The 23696-nt window shown below is 46.5% G+C and overlaps 1 protein-coding gene across 1 annotated transcript in view; it reads left to right on the top strand.

The window, feature by feature from the left end:
- The first annotated feature begins 1347 nt into the window (after positions 1 to 1347).
- Positions 1348 to 23696, top strand: part of C8B (complement C8 beta chain) — a 31390-nt gene continuing 9041 nt past the window's right edge. Inside the window, exons 1-8 of the mRNA XM_081818491.1 lie at positions 1348 to 1527; positions 4688 to 4829; positions 6629 to 6770; positions 9371 to 9503; positions 10467 to 10664; positions 14757 to 14997; positions 16899 to 17027; positions 19702 to 19865. Of these exons, the coding sequence (XP_081674617.1) occupies positions 1453 to 1527; positions 4688 to 4829; positions 6629 to 6770; positions 9371 to 9503; positions 10467 to 10664; positions 14757 to 14997; positions 16899 to 17027; positions 19702 to 19865 (1224 nt within the window). The 5' untranslated portion in view covers positions 1348 to 1452. The remainder of the gene's footprint in view (positions 1528 to 4687; positions 4830 to 6628; positions 6771 to 9370; positions 9504 to 10466; positions 10665 to 14756; positions 14998 to 16898; positions 17028 to 19701; positions 19866 to 23696) is intronic.

Raw genomic sequence — 23696 nt, 5'->3', positions numbered from 1 at the left:
TTATCTCTGGCCTGCGCCTCCTCTCAAGAACGGTCTTACCCTCTGCCATAGCTTTGCATGAGCAGATCTGTATATCTGGTGAAAAATCTCTCTTCTGAGTATGAAACCCACATGGGAACTAATTGCTGAATATTCTACATAGGTGTTCCATGAGCACCTGGAACTCAGCATGTCCCAACCGCATCTTCCCCAACAAGCTCTTTTGCTCCTGTGTTCCCCCCTCATGCACACAGTCAGACTGGAAACAAGCTATCCATTCCACCTGAGCAGTGCCTCATATACCTGTCCTCTCCATGTGCTCTCCCCTAGACACTGCCAGAGTTCAAGTTCACATCACTCCTCGGTGCTACTGCAGGAGCCTCCTACCTGCTTGTCCTACGTCCAGGCTCTCCCTACCCCTGCCAGTCTCCACACTAGAGCCCCCAAAGCAAAGCTCTGGCCATGGAGCCTGTGTACTTAAAAACCTTGCCTACTGGATAAAGTCCCAAACAGTTAAGACATGAGATGTGTTTCTCTTTTCCTATCCTAAGACAAACTGTGAGTTCCAGAAGGCAGAACCTGTGTTCTATATTTCCCTATATCCCCTATAGCACAGTACCCTGAATGTTGTTGCTTCTCAGCAAATGTTTCATGGACTCTTAATATGAGAGGATGCCTTATAGACCATCCAGTCCAGAGGCATCTGGGTAGCTCAGTCGGTTAAGCATCTGAATCTTGATTTTGGCTCAGGTCATGATCTCAGGGTCCTGAGATTAAGCCTGGCATCAAGCCCTGTGCTGGATGACCTGCTTAAGATTCTCTCTCTCTCTCTCTCTCTCTCTCTCTCTCCCCCTCGGCCCCTCCCCCTCCTCTCTCCCTAAAAAATAATAATAATAATAATAATCCAGTCCAAACTCTCCTTTCCCAGGGCATAACACAGAGGCCCATGGCGGGGAGGGGGTTGTTTAAAGTCCTGTATCCAGCTGTGGTTGTATTCCCTGCATATCTGTAGCAGTTTAGAGTTTATAAAGTGTTTACGTGTACTTTCTTAGTTAATCCTAGAAAGAACCTTGTGAGGTAGGTCTGATTCTCCCATTATATAGAAAAGTGAAACTCACACAGGTGGAAAAAGCAGACCAAGATCCCCCAGCTGCTGATGGACTGTCTTCTGCTCTGAGTTCAGTACTCTTTCGACCATAGCTAGCCCAACTGTAAGGCACTTATGGGTGTCAGTAACTGTTCGCTGGGTGCATTAACCTATACTTGAATGATAAACTAATAGCCTCACACAATTGAGCAAATATGTATTTATTGAATGGTGGGTAAGTGGTGGTATGTATACTTAATCCTCTTCTGACACTTGCCTCTGTCCTCTCATGATGACCCTTTAGAGGTGAAAGGCCACACTCTCTTGAGTCGAACGCAGTCAATGTGAGCCTTGCCAAGAGCAGACAGACGCGGAGTGTGGGTGTTATGCCAATGCCTGTTGATTGTGAAATGTCCAGCTGGTCCTCCTGGACCTCGTGTGATCCCTGTCAGAAGAAAAGGGTAAGTACTCGGACCTTGGGTGAGCTCTAAGCTTCCAGAAGCCCTCTCAGCAAGATTGGCTGAGGCAGTGCTGACAGTCCCTGGCACATAGTAGGACCTCGATAAATGCTGGCTTATTTAATGAATGAATTCTTTTTCTCTGTGCTGCCAAGTAGTCAATCCTTTCTTCGGCCTTCCAGTTATTCTCCTAGCATATCTCTCCTTGCTCATGTTAACAGCTTCCTGATCGGACTTCCTGCCTCCAACGTTGCTCTTCCAATCCATCTTTGTGGTGCAAGCAGGGAAACTATCAAAAATGCACGTCTGGCTTGTCTTTTCCCAGCTTGGAATCATCCGAAGTCCACACATGGCCCTTAGGCTCAAATCCAGACTCATGGCATTCAAGGCCCCCCATGACACGGACCTGGCCGATGTCTCCATAAAACATGCCCACTCCAGCACACAGAACACTTGTCTCTCTCTGACCATTTCTCATTCTCTCTCTGCCTTTATTCATGCTGTTTTCTCAGGCTGGAGTGACCTTTCCCACTTCCATCACTGGCCAACACCTACTCATGATTTGAAACTCTTCTTATAAGCCACCTCTTTTGAGCTCTTCCTTGACTTCTCAGCCCAGTTAGATGGGCAGCCTCCCATGAGCCATAATAGATCCCTGCTCTTCCTGTCACTCTTCCTCAATTATTTACCTTTCCATGAAATGGCGAGCTGTTGAAGGTTTATTCAATTCCATATCTTCAGTGTAGTCCAATTTCTAGAACATAATAGGAGTTCCATAAATATGTCCTGTTTGATCTCGTGATATTTTCTGACCCTTCTGTAAGGAAGGGAAGACCCCTGTGACACTTTCCATGAGGCAGGTGGGTAAATAGAGACTCAAAGCAGGTGCTTTATCAGGTTCACCTGCTAGCAAATAACAACAGGCCTTGACCTCAGGCTTCTGGCTTCTTGTCTAGTGTTCTCCCACAAAAAAACACATGGTCTCTTCAGTATTCGTGCTTCAGGTTCTCTTGTCTTAAGAGGGCTGTTCTAGGATCCCAGCTCTGAGCAGAGCAGACGTGTCAGAGAAAAGAGAATGGCTGCCATTTCCCCAACTCCTTGGGACATCAAAGCAGCCATAGACTAGGACCCTAATGAGGCTGTAAAAGTGGGCCCAGGATATTTACACGGGTAACTGGATCTTTGTGGAGAGCCACACGGGATTATTCAGTTCCCAAAGTGGGCTTTATTGCTGAAGTTATCAACATCGATCCAGTTATCTGTGGAATTGCCTCATCTGCACCATAAAGCGGGACGACTCAGCATCAGCCAGCCAGCCAGCGAGCTGGACCTCTTCACTCAGAGTTCACTATGCTCTTGCCCTCACTGGGTGTCATCACTCTCAGCAGGGTCACTGGCTGGGGCTTTATCAAAACCTTTCCACCAGAATTGCGAGATATCTCTCTTCCATCATTTCCACACTCCTCAAACCCATTTTGTCTTTGGAGCCTGGGGCTGGCCTTCCAGCAGTCTTCTTTGCAGACCTCATCTCTGCCCTGTCAGCCTCTGCCTTCCAGGAAGAAAGACCCTCTGGAAATGCAAAGGAGCATGGGCGAGTGATTGTCTGTATTTTTGCTGGGTGGTGGAGGGTGGATTTCCAGATGCCATACAAGTAATAACTATGGTTGGTTAACATGGCATTCTTCAGAGGGGCCGCTCTCCTGGTTTGTATCCTTTTGTTGCACCAAACTCTTACCTACAACTAAGATTTGGAAGCCACCAACTCTGATCACTCCCCACCCCCCACCCCCCATAATTGTTTCTCATTGCCTCGTAGTAAAATACTAAATCTAACCTAACTGAGGCTTGGGAGGCCCTGCATTACCTGCCCCCGGGCTATATCTCCCTCCAGCTCTGGCCATCTGCCCTCTTATACTCTTCTCTCCAGCCATGATGAATTTCTTTTTGTTTTCTGGAATGAGGCACACTCTAATCTCTCAGGTTTGGTATAGCAATTTTCTCTACCCAGATTACTCTTCTCTACCCTCCGCACACCACTTCTTCCTGTTTGCCTGACAGCTCTACTCATCTTTTAGGTCTCAGCTTAGTCGTGACTTCACCATCTCCTGAGTTTGCATCGGGGATGCCCCTATCAACTTGCAGAGCGACTCTGTCCTTCCTCAGTCACGGCGGCCATCACACCTTGTTGTCACTGCCTGGTGCTTACCATCACTACCACCATCATCTGCGATGACCTCCTTGAGGGCAGGCTAGACGGCAGGACTATGATTAAAAACAAACAAATAAGCAGTTATGGAATGAATTAATCGCAGGAATGAAAGGTAGAGCATAGGGAATATAGTCAATGGTATTGTAATAGTATTGTATGGTGACTGATGGTAGCTACACTTGTGATGAGCACAACATAATGTACAGAGTGGTGGAATCACTATGTTACACACTTATGGACCAACGAGTAACATTGTCAACTATACTACAATTTAAAAAAAAAGGCAAGCATCAACGCCTACCTTTTTCAACATTGGGTGGCTCAATTAATGTTCTGGAAATTCAGTATTTTTGGAATAAACAAACAGGAAGTTAGAGGAATACTGACTGCTAAAAATTATAAATAATAATAAAGAAAAGTAAGTACAAGAAATTGAGTGCCAACTAGGTACCAGACAACATAAGGAGATTTCATATAGAAATCGTATATGTAATTGAAACTCCATACCTGTACATTTAGGCAATTCATTACCCTTATTTTGTAGATTAACAAACTGAGATCACAGAGGTAAAGTAACTTGCCAACATCACATAACTACAAAGTATCCGAGTCAGGTGTGCCTGCTTTTTCATTTATAAGATACAGAATAAACAAGAATATTAAATCAATGCATTAGAGTAATCAAGCTGAGCGATTGTGGTTTTGTGTTTTTGAACTGGCTACATCAGTCTACTTACCTTTTGACTCTGAAGCCCAGGCTTTCCTCACATTCAACAAATCTTTATTGATCACTGCAGCTGCAGACATCAAAGGCAAGCTCTCTGCCCTCAGAGAGCTCACAGTCTAGTTCAGTCACGCAAACAGCCAATTGCAACATGGACCCTTGAGTGTATCCTCAGTTCCTGAGGTCCCTGAGGTTCTGCCCTTGGTTCACCTTGCTCCTCTTTGCCATAGTACAGACATGCCTACTTGCTCCGGCCCTCTCAGTTCTATGGGGAACCGTGTAACTTCTCTGACAAGGAAGTTGAAGACTGTGTTACCAGCAGACCATGCAGAAGTCAAGTGCGATGTGAAGGCTTTGTGTGTGCACAGACAGGTATAAAGGGATGCAGGAGTGGGAGGGGAAATCTAGCAAATGGGGTGATGACGCCTGATGGTGGGCGGACTGGCCATTATCTAGTGCTCAAGGTCAGACTCATGTGTCAGACCGGGAGGCCTCCTTGGTCTCTCTCTCCATGTATTATTTCACAAAAACAGCCCTATAAAGTAGGTGTTAATATTATTTCCATTTAATGAATTAGGAACTTGAGACTTGGGGAAGTTCTTGCTCAAGATCAGACAGCAGGTAAGTACAGGAGCTGTGATTAGAAATTGGGGAATGCAAATTGCATTCGCTGACATGAAGGACACCAAAAGTATGCATGCTAGAATCAGTAATCCTGAGTCAAGGCTTCTTTTGACTTTGTGACCTAGGAGAAGTCACTTAACCTTTCTGCGTGTTGGTCCTCTCAACAGAAAATTGGAAGTGACGTGAATACCTTATAAGCATGCGCTAAGCATCAAGTGACACAATGGATATGAATGCTCTTTATAGACTGTGAGCCCTGCTAGCTCTCTCAGAGGCTTGGGACTCAGTACAACACAGAGAACCTACAACGGTTACATAGGATGGTTAGATCATTTATCTCTGAACAATTTTTGCAGAGGTAGTTCTTGACTTTTGCATTTCTGCATAACCAAGTACAGCATAGCCCCTCAGGTGTGATATAGTCAGTAAAAATTTTTGATTAAGGGAAAGAAGGAGCAAAAGGACGGATGGCTGGACAGAGGGCAGGAAGGAGCATACAAATAAATAATCATCTGCTGCGGAACAAAGTAAACACTTGTCTTTCCAACTCATTCATCTCATGAATTCAAGCAAACCTATGCCTCTCTATTTCTCCAAGTCTCCAGCAAAAATATGAGTATTTTGACCCAAATTATCTAGACGGGAGTTGCAGCTCTCTACATTCACTGTACCCATGTGGACCGTGCTTCGGGATTTTTCAAGAAAGAGTTAGAGATTTTTAGAGACATTTCCAGCGCTTATTGCAAATGCAGAATTCTATGTAATAAATCTGAAAGACTTTTACAGTGTGTCCATGGACTCATTATGGCCGGTGTTCCATGATTCTGACCAAAGCCATAATGGTTATTCAGGCAGGCTTTAGTTTAAGTGCCTTGTAAGAAACATTTGAAGACCAGATTGCTATTCTTCTGCTTTTAATATTGGTTAAAAATGATCAGACACATCTAAGGAAAAAGGGTCACCTGTCTTACAGGCTTTATCTCCCAAAAATATACAAATAGGAGAGGGAGTCAAGTTGGGGGGGTGGGGGGTGGGAAGCATTTAAAGGAAGCAAAAGTGCTGCAAATCTTGAACATAGAGCCCAAATATTTTTAGAGTTTAAAAATAATCTAAATGGCTATGGTGTTGAAGGCAGTGCTGTTTAGTGGGAAGAATTTTTGATTAGAAAGTTACAGTTTCCAGTCCTGCTGCAAATATTTACCAGCCATGTGCATCTGGCCCACCGAAACACTTATAAGAGTAATAACATTTATCTAGCACTTACCATGAGCCACTGCTGTTCCATTTATTCATTTAAACCCCCAACGATCCCCGGAGGGTAGGTATGATGACCTCCCCATTTTACAGATGAGCAAATTGAGGCAAGGAGGTCAGGTAACCTGTGGAAGGTCACACAGCTAGCAGGACCCACCAAACCCACCTCCCCTTGCAGCCTCAGGGAAAGAAGTCTAAACTTCCCTCCTGTGAGCACCTACGATGCGCTCACACCATGTTCATTCCCCTCTTGGCAGCCACGTGACTATGGGTAACCCCCTTTCTCCCTCCAGGGAGGTGTGTGAACCGCAGACTTCTCTGCAACGGGGACAATGACTGTGGAGACCAGTCCGACGAAGCGAACTGTAGGAGGATTTATAAAAAATGTCAGCATGAAATGGACCAATACTGGGCAATTGGCCGTCTGGCCAGTGGGTAAGTTACCGTCCTCCCGTTGTGTAGGTGAGAAGGCACAGAATTGAATGTTAAGTCTGGAGGAGAGGAAGGGGGCGGAGGATATTAACAGAGTTGCTGCTCCTTTCTTCCTTTCTGAACAGAGATTGTAGTGGAAGTGGATGCTTGTAGCTGCTCTCTGAAGAAGGCTCCAGGGAGCTCCAGGAGCACGTCCTGGGGACAGAGGCCACACAGAGGGCCGGGTTAGAAACACTAGGGACAGAGCTGTGCATGGAGACCATACTGGCTTCACGCCAGGGCTGGGGGTGAACGTTTAACACCTGCTATGTGACTGTTAGCTGCTTTCTAAGCATTACCTCTGAATCCTACTGACAACTTGCAGGGGAGGTGTTTTGTGTGGGTTTTTTCCCTAAGAATTATTTATTTATTTTAAAGAGAGAGAGTACATGTGGGGAAGAGGGGGAGAGAGAGAGGGAGAGAGAGAATCTTAAGCAGACACCACTTGGAGCCCGATGTAGGGCTCGATCTCACGACCCTGAGATCATGACCTGAGCCAAAACTAAGAGTCAGACATTCAACTGACTGCGCCACCCAGGGGCCCTGACAACTTGCAGGGGAGGTTTTATCTCTTTCTATATCTCTAGGCCCAGCATAGGGTCTGGTCCAGAGCTTAGGCTCCTACATAGTTAGAAATGGATTTCCGAGATGGGTCTGCAGTCAGTTTGCATTTCAAGCTTCTGGGGACCTCTGAGTTGATCAGTGCTCTGGAGAGATCAGAGGAGCAAGGTCAGAAGGGACCAACTAGCCTGGTGTTTGCCCTGCCTTCCTGCCACATTGTGTAGCTTCTTAGCCTCCAGGAGGAAGGGTGAGAGCCTTCCCTCACATGCACTAGAAATCATTGTATATGATGCAGTGTGGGGAGAACAGTAACCCTGAGTGGAATTCACTTTCTTCCTAAACAAAAATCAAATCTCACTGCTTAAAGGTTGTCACTGGAGAGAGAGAGAGAGAGAGACTCCTCATACGGGGAAGACCTGCTCTCAGGACCACCTTATAACCTAGTTATTAGAATCCCCACCTCTTCAATAAGGAAACTGAGGCCTGGAAAAGTTAAGAGAGTTCCTAGGGGTCACGTGACTGAGACGGTGATGGAGTGGACATTCCCAGCCAGCAGTAGAGCCAGACTGGACCATGTAGGAGGGGACGGAGTGACAGCTCACTGGCCGTGGGACCTCGGGTGAGGCACATACATCTATGTGGGGCTTCGGTTTTGTCATCTGTAGATGGAAATCAATAATACCCTTCTCTCAAGTTCTATGAGGATCAAATAAGCTAATGTGATTGTAGCAGAGAAATGCGAGGCCACTTGTGTGAGGGGAAGGCTGCGGGCTGGCAGTGAGACCTTGGGCAGGTCACTTACCCTCTGTGCCTTACTTTCCTCCTCTGTAAAATGGGCATCATCATCCCTATCTCTTAAGGATTAATCCTTATAAGGAGCCAAGATGTGTAAGTTGATTACAACTGCTGCCTCCACGAAGTAAGCACCACATTGTGCTGGTTAAATAAAATAAATGTATAGACATTATTACAATACATGAAACTCTGTCACAGGAAAGAGAGCCTAAGACAATTCTGTTAGGACCAGAACCGAGGCCCGAGCACAGAGGCTGAGAGAAGACAGAGCTGGTCAGGAATGGAGGCCTGCCTTAGGAGGCAGTGAGAAATAAGACTACAGACTGGATTTTCATCCCTTCTAACTAAACACAATGACATCTGCTGCCCCAGGTTTGGCAGGACACTTTATAAGGTGATCCATACGTAGCATCACCCACTGCTCTGTCTGTTTCTAGTTAGCCCCTCAATAAATGATAACTGTTCAGTATCTTGCGATGGAGATCCTACAGAATTTAAGAAGGAAACCACCAGCCTCAAGGGCACTCAGTCTAGTGCGACAACAGACACACTAATAATATCAAACATTTGTCACAGACCGAGCCATGTTTGAACACTTAATAAACATGGGCATATATAATCCTCACAACAACTTGTGCTCATTTTACAGAGGAGGAGACCAAGGCACAGAGAGGGTAGCTGGTTTGCCTGAAGTCACATTACTAGGAAATGATAGAACAGGGATTTGAACTAGGCATCTGGCCCCAGAGTCCCTGTTCCTACCTATTTTGCTAAACCATTCTCATAAGGTAACTACAAGTACAGAGTGGTAACTGCTTGGGGGGCAAGCATGGGGTCTTAGGAAGGTCTCTAGCTTAGCACAGCAAGTGTTGGTCGAGGCTTCCCTTGAGGCAACAACAGAGCTCAATCTTAAAAAACAAGTAAGAGATTAAACAGTGAGCAGCTGGAAGGGCATTCTGGGCACAGGGAACAGCACCTCGGCAACAGAGAAGGAGCAGAGCAGACTGGAGGAAGTAAAGCGTCTCCCAATGGCTGGGACTAGGGTCTGGAAGGGCCACAGATGGAGCCGGAAAGCTGGTTTGGACCACATACTGAGGACCTTGAATGCTGTACCCGGGAGTTTGGGTTTCCTTCATTAGGGTCTGCCAGGGAAGATGACATAGACTGATGACCCTAACCTCTCCCCCCTTTCCATGCCTTCCGTGCAGGATAAATCTGTTCACCAACAGTTTTGAGGGCCCGGTGCTCGATCACAGGTATTACGCCGGGGCATGCTCCCCCCATTACATACTGAACACGAGATTTAGGAAGCCCTACAATGTGGACAGCTACACCCCACAGGTATGTGAGAGCCAGGAAGCCCCTGGACTGTCCCTTCCTCAGGACAGAGCAGCGAGGCTGGCGTGCCCCGTGCAATCACAGCAAGAGTCGTAGGAGCAGAATTAGGCGAGCAACAGCATCAAAGCTGGCATGGAAGACCGAAATAGGGCTGTGGATTTGGCGTCCAGAGTGACTCTGCTCCCTTCCTCAGCAGTTGAGCGTTATGGGACCTATAGGCGACCAGAAGCCGAAATGTGGGAGTGGGGACCCTGGGGGACGGGTCCCTCCAAGGCCATCAGGGCAGTATCTTTGGCAGCCCCCCTATGCACAGAACAATGAGCACTGAGTTTTGAGCAAACGGCTCTTCTAATTTCTCTGGAAGGCACTTGCCCTCCACATCACTTCATCCCCACTGCACCACCTTTGACCAGACCTCGTCAGCTGTCAGCTGCTCTCCCCTTACAGCCTCCTCACTGGCCTGTCTCTCTGACCCCAGATTCATCCCTTCCAGGCCAACCCCTGTGCTATGCCCAAAGTGATCTTCTAGAGGCTCATCTTTGGATTAAGTCCAAATTTCAGGGCAAGTAATGCAGACACCTCAACATTTTGAGGCCCGCACCCTCCCTCACAACGCCTGTCCCTTCCCCTCACTGTGACATCTTCTGGGTCAACCACACTAGAATCCCCGCACTTTGTACAATAATTCCTGTTCTTTTCCACCTATGTGCCTTTGCCTAAGCCGAGTCCCCGAGTCCCCAGGTGAACCCAAGTCAAGCCCCCACCACTGAGTTTCACCCATGTCTGTCTGTCCTCCTGGATTGGGAGCTGTGGGGCTGGGGAACACAGTCGGCCCTCTGGTTTCTGCATCCAGAGCCTCTAGTCGGGAGCCTCACACACCATAAGAATACAATGGCTATCTGTTGACTTGTATAGAACTGATGTGACTCAAATAGAGTAAGAAACATTTTTTTTTTCCTCCTTTAGACCCAAGGCAAATACGAATTTGCGCTGACAGAATACGAATCGTACTCGGATTTCGAACATAACATCACAGAGACAAGGACAAGCCTGTCTAGTTTCAGCTTTGGTTTTAAAATACCTGGAATTGTTGAACTTGGTTTCAACACGGCAAGTGGTAATAGCAAACATTTTATTAGCAGAACCAAACGATTCTCTCACACTGTAAGTACAATTTCTGTGTATCCATTTGAATTTTCATGTCCAGATGTGTCTATATTCCCCATTACTACCAGGCCTAGCAACCAGTTATATTTCTGTTGTCTTGAAAATCTTCTTACAAAAAAGCAGCATGGTCTTAGGTGAACTTACTTTTTAGAAAGGCCAGGCAGTGGTATATAATTATTTTCTTCTTCTATATTTATGTTCTCTCACTTTCTAATGAGCTTTATCCCATGGTTTTCTTTTTTTAAAGATTTTTTTATTTAAAAGAGAGAGAGAGCACAGAGAGGGGCAGAGGGAGATGGACAAGCAGACTCCTCACTGAGCGCAGAGCCCAACACGGGGCTCAATCCCACGACCCCAGAGATCATGACCTGAGCCCAATTGACTGAGCCACCCAGGCACGCCTCCCCTGGTTTTCATTGAGCTTGAATGAAAAATAGCTTTTCCAGACCAAATCAACTCCAGGGGCATTTCAGTCCCCAGCCATTTAACTTCCTGTCCTAAACATTCAGCTGAAGTTCTCCTCCAGAATGTCACCCAAGACCTCTTCTTCTCCGACTTCTTGGGGCCTCTGGTGGAGTCAACCACACCGTCACTGCTCCTCATCATTTCCCCTTCTGGGTTCTAATCTCCCCACCTGCTCTTTATTTAATTCGTGGCCATCTTCTGTTCTTATCCCTCAGCCACGCAGGGTGACCTCTTCTGTTCACCCCCCCACCCCACCCCACCACCGGGGCAAGCCGTGCCCCTTCGTCACTGCTCCTGACCTTCCTGTTACGCTCTGACCTGCACCGCACAGTCTTATGGGCATCGTTACCTCAATGTCTCGCCGATACTCCAAAGCAAGCTCTTCCTCCCCAGTTTTCTGTGTTAAATAGCATTTGTTTCCTTCTACTTTTCCAGGCGAAGCATTTCAGAAGCCTATTTTGCTCTCTCTCTTCTCTTCATTTCCATATTATTTGGCCACAAATCCTTTAGTGTCACTCTCCAGTATTTCTTTTTTTTTTTGAAAGATTTTATTTATTTATTTGACAGAGAAAGACACAGCGAGAGAGGGAACACAAACGGGGAATGGGAGAGGGAGAAGCAGACTCCCTGCCGAGCAGGGAGCCCGGTGCGGGACTCGATCCAGGGACTCCAGGATCATGACCTGAGCCGAAGGCAGTCGCTTAACCAACTGAGCCACCCAGGCGCCCTCTCCAGTATTTCTTAATCTAACTCTGATTATACCTTAACTAGCCCAGACCCTTGCACCTCTTGCTTGGCCCCCCTGAGGGGTCTCCTGTCTCCCGACTTGCCCCTTCAGATTTATGTGCTGCCAGAAAGACGTTTCTACGATACCAGTCACGTCACCTGCCCCCCTTGCCGTGTAAGATGAAGGTCACAACCCATGAGTTGGTGGAAGAGGAGTAATTGGACCGGGAAGTAATGGGATATGATGTTGGAGAAGCAGGTGACAGGCAGCCTTGAGGAACCTCGAATTCCTGAGCAAGGAAGGCGCATTTTATTCTCTAGTCCCTGAGCGTTTTCAACAGGAGTGTGATAGGTTAGAAAATGGATCTGAGTGGAACATGGAGGAGATCAAGTCACCTATAATGATTCGTATGAGGAAAAAGTGGTGAGGGGCACTCAGAAAGGTCTCTGCTGCTGAAATGCCGACCGGCAGAAAATGAGTAGTAAATGTTAACAGGATTGTTATGGTCTTTGCGTGTTTTTCCTTATCTTCTAGGCTCTGAGTCACTTGAGGGCAGAGGCTGTTCCTTTCATCTTTAGACTTAGGATGGCACTTAGTAGGTGCTTAAGACTAAAATATAGTGATGAAGGGTGGGACTGATGAGAAGGAATATACTTTGTTGGGGAGCAAACTAAGGGTGCCGTCTATTTACTCCTTCCCTTTCTCCTGCTCCCCACCCCCCATCCCACCCCCACCAAATAGCCAGTGATAGCATGCTTATGGTGTTCTGGGCACTATAGTAGACTTGGGGTCTAGAGACAAATACATCCTGATTCTTGCCTTCAAGCTCACAGTCTAGGAGGAGAGGCAAATGTGTATGCAGGTAACTAATGCTTAATTTTTTATATCAGTTGTCATACAGCATGGTATGTGCTCTAAAGGAAATATAAGCAAAGTGCAGAGCCGTCCTGGAGAGTGGAGTGTGTGTCTGGGAAATTCAGGGATGGTGTCACATAGGCAGAAGCAGCTAAGCAGGTGATTAAAAATATAAGTAGATGTGCATCTGGCAGAAAAGGGAGGGAAGAGCATTTAAGGCAGAAGGAACAGCATGTGCAAAATTGCGTTATGAAGAGAATGGCCAATTTGGGGAACAGTGAGAAGTTGGACTGATGCTGATATCTGGTGTGGGTAGTAGGAAATAGGAAGGTATGGGGAGGAACACTTCACTACCAGGGGACAGAGTGTGAGTTCTTAACGTTCACAGTAAGGGAATGGATTTTATTCTGGAGGCAACAGAGAGTCAATGCAGGGTTTTGTTTTAAGCCCAGATGGGGCATATTATAACACAGGTATGCCTCAGAGATATTGCTGGCTTGGTTCCAAACCACTGCAATGAAGTGAATGTCACAATAAAGTGAGTTAAGTGAATTTTTTGGTTTCCCAGTGCACACACAAGTTATGTTTACACTACACTGAAGTCTCTTAAATGAGCAAAAGCATTATGTCTAAAATAACAATGCACATACCTCAATGAAAAATACTAAAAATGCTAACCATCATCTGACCTTTCAGCAAGTCATTGTCACTGATGACCATAACAAAATAATAATTAAGAAAATGTTGAAGTATTGCAAGAATTACCAACATGGGACACAGAGACACGGAGTGAGCTAATGCCACTGGGAAATGGTGCCCAAAGCCTTGCTTGATGCAGGTTGTCACAAACCTTCAATTTATAAAAAACCCAGTATCTATGAAGCACAATGAGACAGGGCATGCGTGTAGTACTCTCAGCATTTTCAGAGGTCAACTCTGATTGGAGCAGTGAAGGCAGGCTAGAGAAAGAAGGGGGATCAGTGGGAAGGCTTTTATCAACATCCAAGCAAGAGAGGAAACCTACAGTATTTAGAAAAATCACAAACAGAGCACTGCTCCGCTTGGAAGGGTAAGGAAGAAGGGAGAGTCGTGAGTCTCTGGGACAGGACTAGAGTGAGGTGAGCGTAAGTCAGGGAGCAATGAGGGGCCCGAGTGGTTGGCACCATGGGCCTGGCATGGTCTTCTAGAACTGATAGGTCAAACTGGCTGTAAGTCTTAAGCTTGGGGCAGAGGGTGCCTTGTGAACATTACCCACCCTCTTACCTTTTCCTCTACCTACATGTCAGCATAGGAGCCTCTCACCTCAGATTATACTAATATCGCCTGGATGCTTGCACTTCACCTAACATCACCCTCTTGCAGTCTGGCCCCCACACCAGGGGTCACCCAACATTTCCTGTAAAGGGCCAGCTAGTAAATATTTTAGGCTTTGTAGGACCCTAGGGTCTCTGTCACAACGACTCCGCTCTGCCACTGTAGGGTGATGGCAGCTATGGAGAGTGCATGAACGAGAAAGGGCATGGCTGCATGTCAGTAGGACCCCATCTGTAACACCAGGCACCTGATCCGGGGTGCAGGCTGTAGTTTGTGGACTTGTCATACACTACAGTGTCTTGCCTTCCTAAAGCACCACTTTGACTCTTTCTTGGGTGGCCTTTCTTCAGAATTTGAAAAGCACAAACAAAGAGGCTGCCTTGGCAGGTAGGCAGGCGGGCCCCGTATCCTACCAGCGTGGCCCCGGGTGCACCTGCTGCTCCCCTCCACGTCTGCCTCTGCCTCTGGCCACCTACCCTTCTCATTCCCGCTTTGCCGCCCTGAGGAGCTAAGTTAAGAACAAGCTCTCCCAAGCTGAAAGGACACCGGAATATTTATGAGAAATGAAAGCTTGTCAAAGAGGCCCGTCTTCCCTCCAGTATCCTCAAGGAATCATAAGAGTGATGACCCCAGGCCAAGAACGTCGGATGGTATTTGTAAAGTTCATCTTTTCGTTCCAGATTCCTAACTTTAAAGGTCTGGTTTTCCCATGTCGGTATTTCATTTAGAAAAGCACGTTTCTGCACGCGCGCTCTGACCTTGAAGTAGCACGTTACAAGCTGAAACCCAGAAGCCTTATGCTCCATTACGAGTTCCTTCAGAGAGTCAAGCTGCTGCCCCTGGAGTATAGTTATGGGGAGTACAGAGATCTCTTCCGTGATTTCGGGACCCACTACATCACAGAGGCTGTGCTGGGGGGTGTTTACGAATACACGCTCATCATGAACAAAGAGGCCATGGAGAGAGCAGGTACACAGCCCAGGGGACTGTGGCTTTCCTGCCAGGGCCCACGTGAGCTCTGTGAGGTAGTGGAGAGAGGCTTCTCTTAGTTGGTGGGAGAAGAGTTATAAGCTCGGCTCCTAGTTCTCTTCACCTTCCCTGGCTATAGATTTACTTGCATATCTTCCTTTTTCATAACCTGTTCCTGTGGGTCCTCCTCCACTCAACCCTCTGTCTGGGCGGTCCTCTTTTCTACAACTACTATCTCTAGACAACAGCCCCCAAGCTCGTGGCTTTAAATGCCTCCAACGTGTGGAGAACTCTCCATGTCTATTTCCACCCTGGCTCTCTTCCCTGCACCCCAGAGCTTATGTCCATATGGTTCCTTGACATCATCACTGGGGTGTCCAACATCCAGCCCCACCTTAGCATGCCCTGAAAGTCAACTTTCGCTTTTCTTTCCCAAATGTGTCTTCCATAGCCACCCACATCTCAGAATGGTTTCACCCTCCAACCAGTGGCTCAAGCCTAAAACCTAGGAGTCAGCCTTGACTGTATTTCTTTCCTTCTAGTCGAGTAGCAAGTCTCATCAGTAAGTTTGAGGTGAAACCCAGGATTCTGCCTTCTGAGCAAGCTTTGACATGATGTCAGTGTTGCGGATCCATAAACCACATTTTAAGTAGCAAGGTCACAGATTATTACACTAGCCTCCAAACTAACATTCACCTCCCATTGCCCCTCCACAGTCTCTTCTCCTTACACATATAATTACAGGACTTTTGGCCAGGCCTAAGGCACAGCTCCTGCTTCCCAATCTTGTGTTCTTTCCTCCAACATGCCACCTCCCAGCTGACCTGCCCTGGGTCCCACAGTTCACAGGGGCAGAACCAGGGTTTCATTATAAGTCTGTTGTACTTGCAAGAGGACACGTGGTATATGATGTACGTAAATTTAAGCCAGCGTAGCCTCAGTCTCACGAAGGTCAAGGAGAGCTTCCTCCATCCCACTGGCTTCAAACGCACTTTTCATATTTCCTCAAGCTGCTTCCTGCAGAGGGACTCTACTATCAAATAAATTGGGGAAACATTAACGGATCCCACTTTTAGCCTAGCCACGAGCCTGCTGCCATAAAATGACCTCTCCACCTCCTCTGATACAACATTGGTCACACTTACTTGACCACAGAAGCACTTTCTCTTGTAATACTTACTAGTACAAAAATTATGAGGGATATTATCATGAGATTTGTATTTCAAGGTACATGTTTGGGGGAATACTGACGTACACTAACACCACTGGGACAGCCCAGGAGGCAGAATTGCTCTCCTCTCCTTGCCTGGCCTCAAAGTGCCAACAAGTCACACTCGAGTTTTCAGCAAGCCCAGGGTGGGAGGGTGCCTTGCAGAGAATTAGGGAGGAACAGGTGGGAAATGAGTCAAAAAAAAAATGAAGAAATAAGAGGAATTGGCCCCTTCTCTTTGCCAGGTCCTAGGCTGACACTTTAAATGCATCACCTTAATTAATTAATGAGCAAGCTATCTCTTCTATAGCCAAGATTAAAGAAGAGTGGGTCAGGGGAAGGGGGACACATATCAGCAACCTTGACTCACGGGATCAATCCCTAGATGTTTGATAAGGAGCCACATTTTTAAAAGCGACCCTGAGCACTTCTGCTCTTTGGGAGGTAGCAAAGAGCCTCAGAGCCTCTGAGGACCCTGAAGGGAAGTTGCTGTCAATCTCTCATGAGGTCTCCACACTGATGTCAGCGGCTGCCCACATTGCGGTCACCAGGCTGGTCACCCTTTTATCTGATCCTGAGTCCCTGGGGCCCCCATGACATCCAGAAAGGGCAAGGCCTTTGGAATCAACAACCAGAAAAGGGACAGGGTGAATTACCTCTAGGTCATGGGCCTCTTTCTTGCTTCCTTCAGATTACTCTCTTAAGGATGTCCGAGCCTGTGCCCAGAATAGTTTTAGAATCGGCATCGGCATTGAGGTGGTCTACATGAAGCTGGGTGTGTCGGTGGACATATGCCGGGGTATTCTGAATGAAATAGGAGGTGAGTGGCGGGAGCATGTGACTTCTGTGCTCATCATCTTTCCCTCCCTAGGATCCCCAAAACTGAGTCTCTCTTTAAGCCAAAGACCGGATATTCTAAGGTATTTCAATTAAAATAATAATTCATTCAATAAACACTTATTTAGCTCCTACGATATGCTGGACATACGAAAGTGAATAAATTGTATTCCTATCCTCATGGTGCTCACACAAAGCAGGCAAACAATTAAAGAAGCAATGACAAGGCAGCAGTAAGCACAAAACCAGGTCTGGAGCATCAGGACAGGCTTCCTAAGGGAGGGAGCATTAGGATTGCTGCTCGAGGAGTAAAGCAGCAAGGTTGTTTTTAAGGCAGGAGGAAAATGACAATGGAAATTGACTCTGGGGGCTGAGAGTTGGCCTGGCTGGAGGTAGGAGGCAGGGGTCGGGCACAGGTGGAGGAAGTGGGGGAGGCAGGTGAGGAGACTAGTCCTTACCTGAGATAATGGGTGGGACAGATATTAGAAGAGCAGTCAAAGCTGTAAGTCATGCAGCAGAGCCCACATGGCAGGGGAGACCAGATCGGAGGTGGGTATCGAAGCCAGGATGTAGCGCCAAGTGTCTGGGAGCAGGAAACCTGGAGGTCATTCAAGGGAACTGGAATCAATGCCGCAGGTGGAGTAGGAAAGAGAGGCCAATCAGCAGGGACCCAGTCCCTGACCTCTGCGGCAGCCCGAACAGCAAGCCTCTACCTGCTCCACTTACTGAGCTTGCATCTGGGATGGTATATGGAGAAAGAGTTCCCCAGCTGAAACAAAACAAAATAAAACAACAAAAGTGTAACTGCTGGTCTAGAAAAATCTCTTGCCCTTGTGACTGATGTGTGGTTGATATTGTTTATTTGTTCATTCTGGTGGGGCTGGGTTAGAAGATACGTCCTACAAGAGAGGCATGCATAGAACATAGGTGCTCTTGAAAGAAGACTCGTAGGGGCGCCTGGCTGGCTCAGTCAGTGAGAGGAGCATGAGACTCTTATTCTCGGGGTTGTAAGTTCGAGCCCCACATTGGATGGAGAGATGACTTAAAAATAAAATCTTTAAAAAATTTTTTTTAAATTAAGAAGACTTGTAAAGTACCTCCCCCCCACCCCGTGCAGGTCACTAGATGGAACATTGCCCAGGACGCCGGAACCCTTGCTAACTACAACTCCTCCCTCCCTTTTGGAGAAAACACCATCCTTACTTCTGTGTTAAACACATCCTTCCTTTCTTAATAGTTTTACCACCGTATATATCATTAACCAATACAGCTTGGTGTTGCTTGTTTTTGGTTTTGTTTTGTTTTGTTTTAAAGATTTTATTTATTTATTTGACAGAGAGAGAGAGAGCACAAGCAGGGGGAGCAGCAGAGGGAGCAGCAGAGGCAGAGAGAGAAAGAGGTTCCCTGCTGAGCAGGGAGCCCGATGTGGGGTTCGATCCCAGGACCCCGGGATCATGACCTGAGCAGAAGGCAGATGCTTAACTGACTGAGCCACCCAGGTGCCCCTGTTGCTTGTTTTTGAACTTTATATGGATAGAATGTAATCTTTTCGGTTCTGGGTGTTGGTTGTTGTTTTTTTCCATCCAACATCATGTTTTTGTGTATAACTATAGTTAGTTTCCATTGCTGCATAGTATTTTATTGTATGAATATAATATTGTGTCTTTGTCCATGCCGCTGTTGAATTTGGGTCACTTCCTGTTGCGAGCAAGTACAATCACTGGGGCTGTGACCATTCTTACGAAGCCATCTGGTACCCACGTGCAAGGGTTTCTCAGGGAATGCACCAAGAGTGGGATTGTTGGGTTGTAGACTCTGTGTTTTTTCTGGACTAGTTCCTGCAAAGCTGTTTTTCTGAGACGCTTGTACCACTCACTGTACACCCCTACCAGCAGCGTACAATCTCCCTCTCCGTGGTCCTCAGGTGTTGCAGGCTCAGGGCTGAATGGTCACCCGACACCACCTCGTTTGGCATTGGGTACATGGACAGATTAGAATGGAAAGGACTCAAGGATATGATTGAGGGCTTTCCCAGAAACTCCACGAGAAGTCAAAATAATAATCATTTCCTAGTAGACACTCTTTAATGGGTATCTATCACATGTGAAGCCCAGACTTTACAAATGTTCCCGCCTCTGTCACCCTATACAAAGAAGCACCATAGCTTAGAGCTTCACAGCACTACCTGGATAAACCTTTTCACCCCTAATGCCTAAGATTTCTTATCTGCAAAAAGTGAGTTAATACATGTACGACAATTAGATTACTGGCTGGCACATTAATGATCAATAACTCATCTCCCTATCAACCTACTTACCCTATCTATGATCTATCTATCTATCTATCTATCATCTATCTGTCTATCATCTATCTATCTATATCTGTCCATCAGCTCTCTGTCTTCCATAGACTCAGTGACTGGCATCTATAGATGTCCCTTCCTTTTCCTGCCCCTGACTTGGGTCCCATATGACTGAGAGCTGCATTCCGCCCCTTGCACCATGACTTCCTCGCTGGCGGGAAACCATCCCGTCCACCGGCACCTCCAGGATGAGTTTAATAAATATTGTGGTAATTAGGTTGTTGGTTGGGTGGCAGTAAATTCCAAGGTGCGGAAGTGGATCCCTTGACATGCCAGGTCTCTGGGTCCATTCCAGACAGAAACAAGAGAAACACCATGGTGGATGACTTGGTGGTCCTTGTGCGAGGAGGAGCCAGTGAGCACATCACCACCCTGGCCTATAAGGAGCTGCCGACGGCAGACCTGATGCAGGAGTGGGGAGATGCGATGCAGTACAACCCAGACATCATCAAAATTAAGGTACAGCTGGGGGGCGCCTGGGTGGCTCAGTCGGTTAAGCGTCTGCCTTCAGCTCAGGTCATGATCTCAGGGTCCTGGGATCGAGCCCCGCATCGGGCTCCCTGCCCCACGGGGAGACTGCTTCTCCTTCTCTCTCTGCCGCTCCCCCTGCTTGTGCCCTATCTCTCTCTCTCCCTCCCCTCTGTGACAAATAAATAAAATCTTTAAAAAATACTAAGGTACAGCTAGGCAGCTGCTCCACCCACCCTTTCCTCTCTTCAGAAAACAGCTTATGAGGGGCCACTGGGAGCCAGGGTGTGGGATACAGAGCTCATTAAGACCCACGCCTCAATCTTGAGGCACACACATTATAGTGGATAATCTATCTGGAATGGACTGATTACAATATACCGTTCAGCACCAGCTAGAGACCCTTGTGTCCCTCCCATTCAGGCCCCCCAAGTTGCTAAAGGAAATTCACCATCAGCTTCTAATTCCAGCCTTCTTAAATTGATACTGTTTCCATTTCATCAGAGAATCGCTCTTTCCATTATTTCTTTATTTTAGTTTTCATTCATTCAACCAACAAATAGTTATTAAGTTCCTGCGATGTGACAGGAATGAAGACACTGGAGGAAAACACAGGAGGTGGTAAGGATGAAGCATATGGTGTGTGCCGAGCGGTAAGACACATCCAGGCACGACCATCTACAGGACAGGGTGGTAACCTCACAATGATCACTGACGTTATGAGCACCTATTATATTCATGACACTCTGCCCAGGGCTTTAGGAGCGTTATTTCATCTAATCCTCACGAGTCTGCAGATCGCATATGCTGATCTCCATTATGTGGCTGATGAAAATCAAGGTCACAGAGGTTGCATCCTTCTGTGGCTGCTCAAGAGTCTCCATGAGGTCTGGACCCGGGAGTTTGACCTCTTCCCTCCCCTCTAGATATTCCTGTGGGTTTAGTGAATAACAACTGATGATCCCAACCATCTGTCACCCACACAAGAGCAGTTTTGCAACCTTAAACTAAGAAGACGTTTGCTCGAACAGGACTGTCATACACATCAGCAGTAGTGGGTCCTTGTCTGTGGGGACTTCTGCACGGTGTCCACGTTCCATCCTCAGCCATCCTCTTCTCGCCATTGTCTGTATAGCCATTGGTTGTCCGGCATCCACCCCCCACCCCGCTGCCCCAGAGATTTAGTCTTGCTGCCCAGGAGGGGCAATGAGAGACTGGAGCTCTTGATGGGAGGCTCTACAGTTCCCAACCCTGGCAGCCTCCCACAGTGTCTCTACTTGTATGTCAAATGCATAGTTTCTGCAGAACAAGAAGGCTGCCATTCAAATCCTCTCCTCTGCTGTGTGTTCAGTAGTGACATTTAGGGTACAGCCGTTGACAGGCCGAGGAGGATAAAGTCAGCCATAGGTTGTAGGCAGCTCCAGAGAAATCTGGGATTGGCTGATGGTGTGGTGACGTTGCTTGGTATCACAGATGGGCATGGGAGTAAACAGAGCTCAAGGGAAAAATAGATCCCCGGCCTTTACTTGTCACTTATATTTTTGCCTGCATCTTTGTTTCTAAAACTGAGAATTAGTGGAGTTTTCTTTGGTTACCCACCTGAAGCGGTTGGATGTGCCAGACTGGGCATTGGGAATGTCAGGTGCCAAGCATGTGATATGATATGGGGGGTGTGTGTGTGTGTTTGTGTGTGCGTGAAAGAGAGAGAGAGAGGGGGAGGGAAGAAGAGAGGTAGGGCACATTAGCATGTTAAACATCTCAGTCAGGCCTGCAAATAACCTCAGAGGTGCGGGGCGCCTGGGTGGCTCAGTTGGTTAAGCGACTGCCTTCGGCTCAGGTCATGATCCTGGAGTCCCGGGATCGAGTCCCGCATCGGGCTCCCTGCTCGGCAGGGAGTCTGCTTCTCCCTCTGACCCTCCTCCCTCTCATGCTTTCTGTATCTCATTCTCTCTGTCTCAAATAAATAAATAAAAAATCTTTAAAAAAGAAAAAAAAAAAAATAACCTCAGAGGTGCAGTGCTCTACCAAAGGCTAGTGGCTTCCCAGCCTGTGTGTAATACAGTGGAAAGTATCCACTTTAAGTGTAGTTCTGTGAAGGGCTGTGTGGGCTGACAGGGGGAAAAGATGAAAGAGTCAGAGATGTGTTCAGGAGCTGAGGAGGGGAGATTACTGAAGGCTCTTTTTTTTTTTTTTTTTTTTTTATGTTATGTTAGTCACCATACAATACATCACAAGTTTTCGATGCAGTGATCCACGATTCATTGTTTTCGTACAACACCCAGTGCTCCACGCAGTACATGCCCTCCTTAGTACCCATCACCGGGCTAACCCATCCCCCCAGCACCCTCCCCTATAAAACCCTCAGTTTGTTTCTCAGAGTCCATAGCTGTTCCTCTGTAAGTCCTGGACCTGAGTTGGAAACATACATTCTGGGCATCCCGCTCTTGCACGCACTCTTTCTGGCAAGAGAAAACTGCAGACAGCTTCACATTAGCTCACCATAATTCTCTGCAGAGCCAGCTCACCAGGTAGTTGGAGCAATGATTACCTTCCAGGACAGCAGAGGCCACTGGATCAGCAATTCCTAGACACAGAGTGTTGGCTGGGGGTTACACCCATAAACCACTCTTGAAGATCGAGACCTGAAACATGATTCCTATAGGAGCCAGGTGTGCAGGGAAGAAGAACACTGAAGAGCCCACTCCCACTCTTTACTGGTAAAATCCAGACTCAGAGAAATGGCTCTTTGCTCAAAGAGCTAAGAAATAGCAGTGACATGTAAAGAGAGTCCCAAAGACAAAAGGTTGAAATTACATTCAAGATGCAGAAGACAAGCCTCCATCAAAAAGTAGAAAAATAGAAGTAAATTTTAGAATGTGTTTGCTTTGTGATTATAAGAAGATTTAAGAAAATGAAGAATTTAGGAAGTCAAAAACAGGGGCTGAGCTATTGAGAACTCATCAGATGAGAAAGGAAGTAGCTGACTCTAGGAGATGAAAGCCTACATTGGAAACAGTAAAGAACAGAATTGACACTGCAGAAAATTGAGTCAGTGATATGGAAGGTGCCATAAAAATGTTCTTATCATGTAGAAGCAAAAGACCAAGAGATTAAAACAATGACATAAAAGAAATATGATGGAAATAGAGTAGAGGAGAAATCGAAAATTCAAAGACTTCTTCCTGAGAAAGAGACAAGATTAAATTTGAAGATGCATTAATCATGGACATAATAAGAGATACTTCCCTGAGCTGATAACGCAAAATGGAGAACTCATTGAAAAGTAAGCAAAAGTACTGAAAACAAAACAATACTGAAACACATCCTAGTAATTTTTTTTTTTACTTTTAGAAACAAACATATCTTACAAAAATAAAAGTTGTCCTGGTCTTAGAATTCTTTGCAACACTAAATGACTTAAAGACAGTGGAGTGACAACCATGATGTCATGAAGGCAAAGCTCAGGGACCAATGAAAAGGTCACTGATAGAGGAAAAATCCCAAAGACATTCTGAATGGTTAAAGGAATCACAAAAAGAGTTTGCTAGATTTGGCAAATGAAGAGGCAGGATGTCCAGTTAAATTCGAATTTCAGACAAATAATGGATAACTTTTTAGTATGAGCATCCCCCAAATATTTCATGGGACATCCTCATACTACACAATTATTGGTTGTTTATCTAAAATTCAACTTTAGCTGGGCATTCTGTATTTGACTGGCAATCCTAGTCACTTCCTCTACCATCCACATACATTTCTATCAGTAGTCAGGGTGGCTGGGTTGTGGTCTGACGTCCAGGCTGATGGAGATGCTATTATACA

The sequence above is a fragment of the Leptonychotes weddellii genome, chromosome 4 (genome assembly GCF_054177405.1).
Source record: "Leptonychotes weddellii isolate Sample4059 chromosome 4, ASM5417740v2, whole genome shotgun sequence".
In the NCBI taxonomy this organism is placed as follows: domain Eukaryota; kingdom Metazoa; phylum Chordata; class Mammalia; order Carnivora; family Phocidae; genus Leptonychotes; species Leptonychotes weddellii.
Note: the sequence above shows the minus strand (reverse complement) of the source record. Positions and strands in the feature narration are given on the sequence as shown.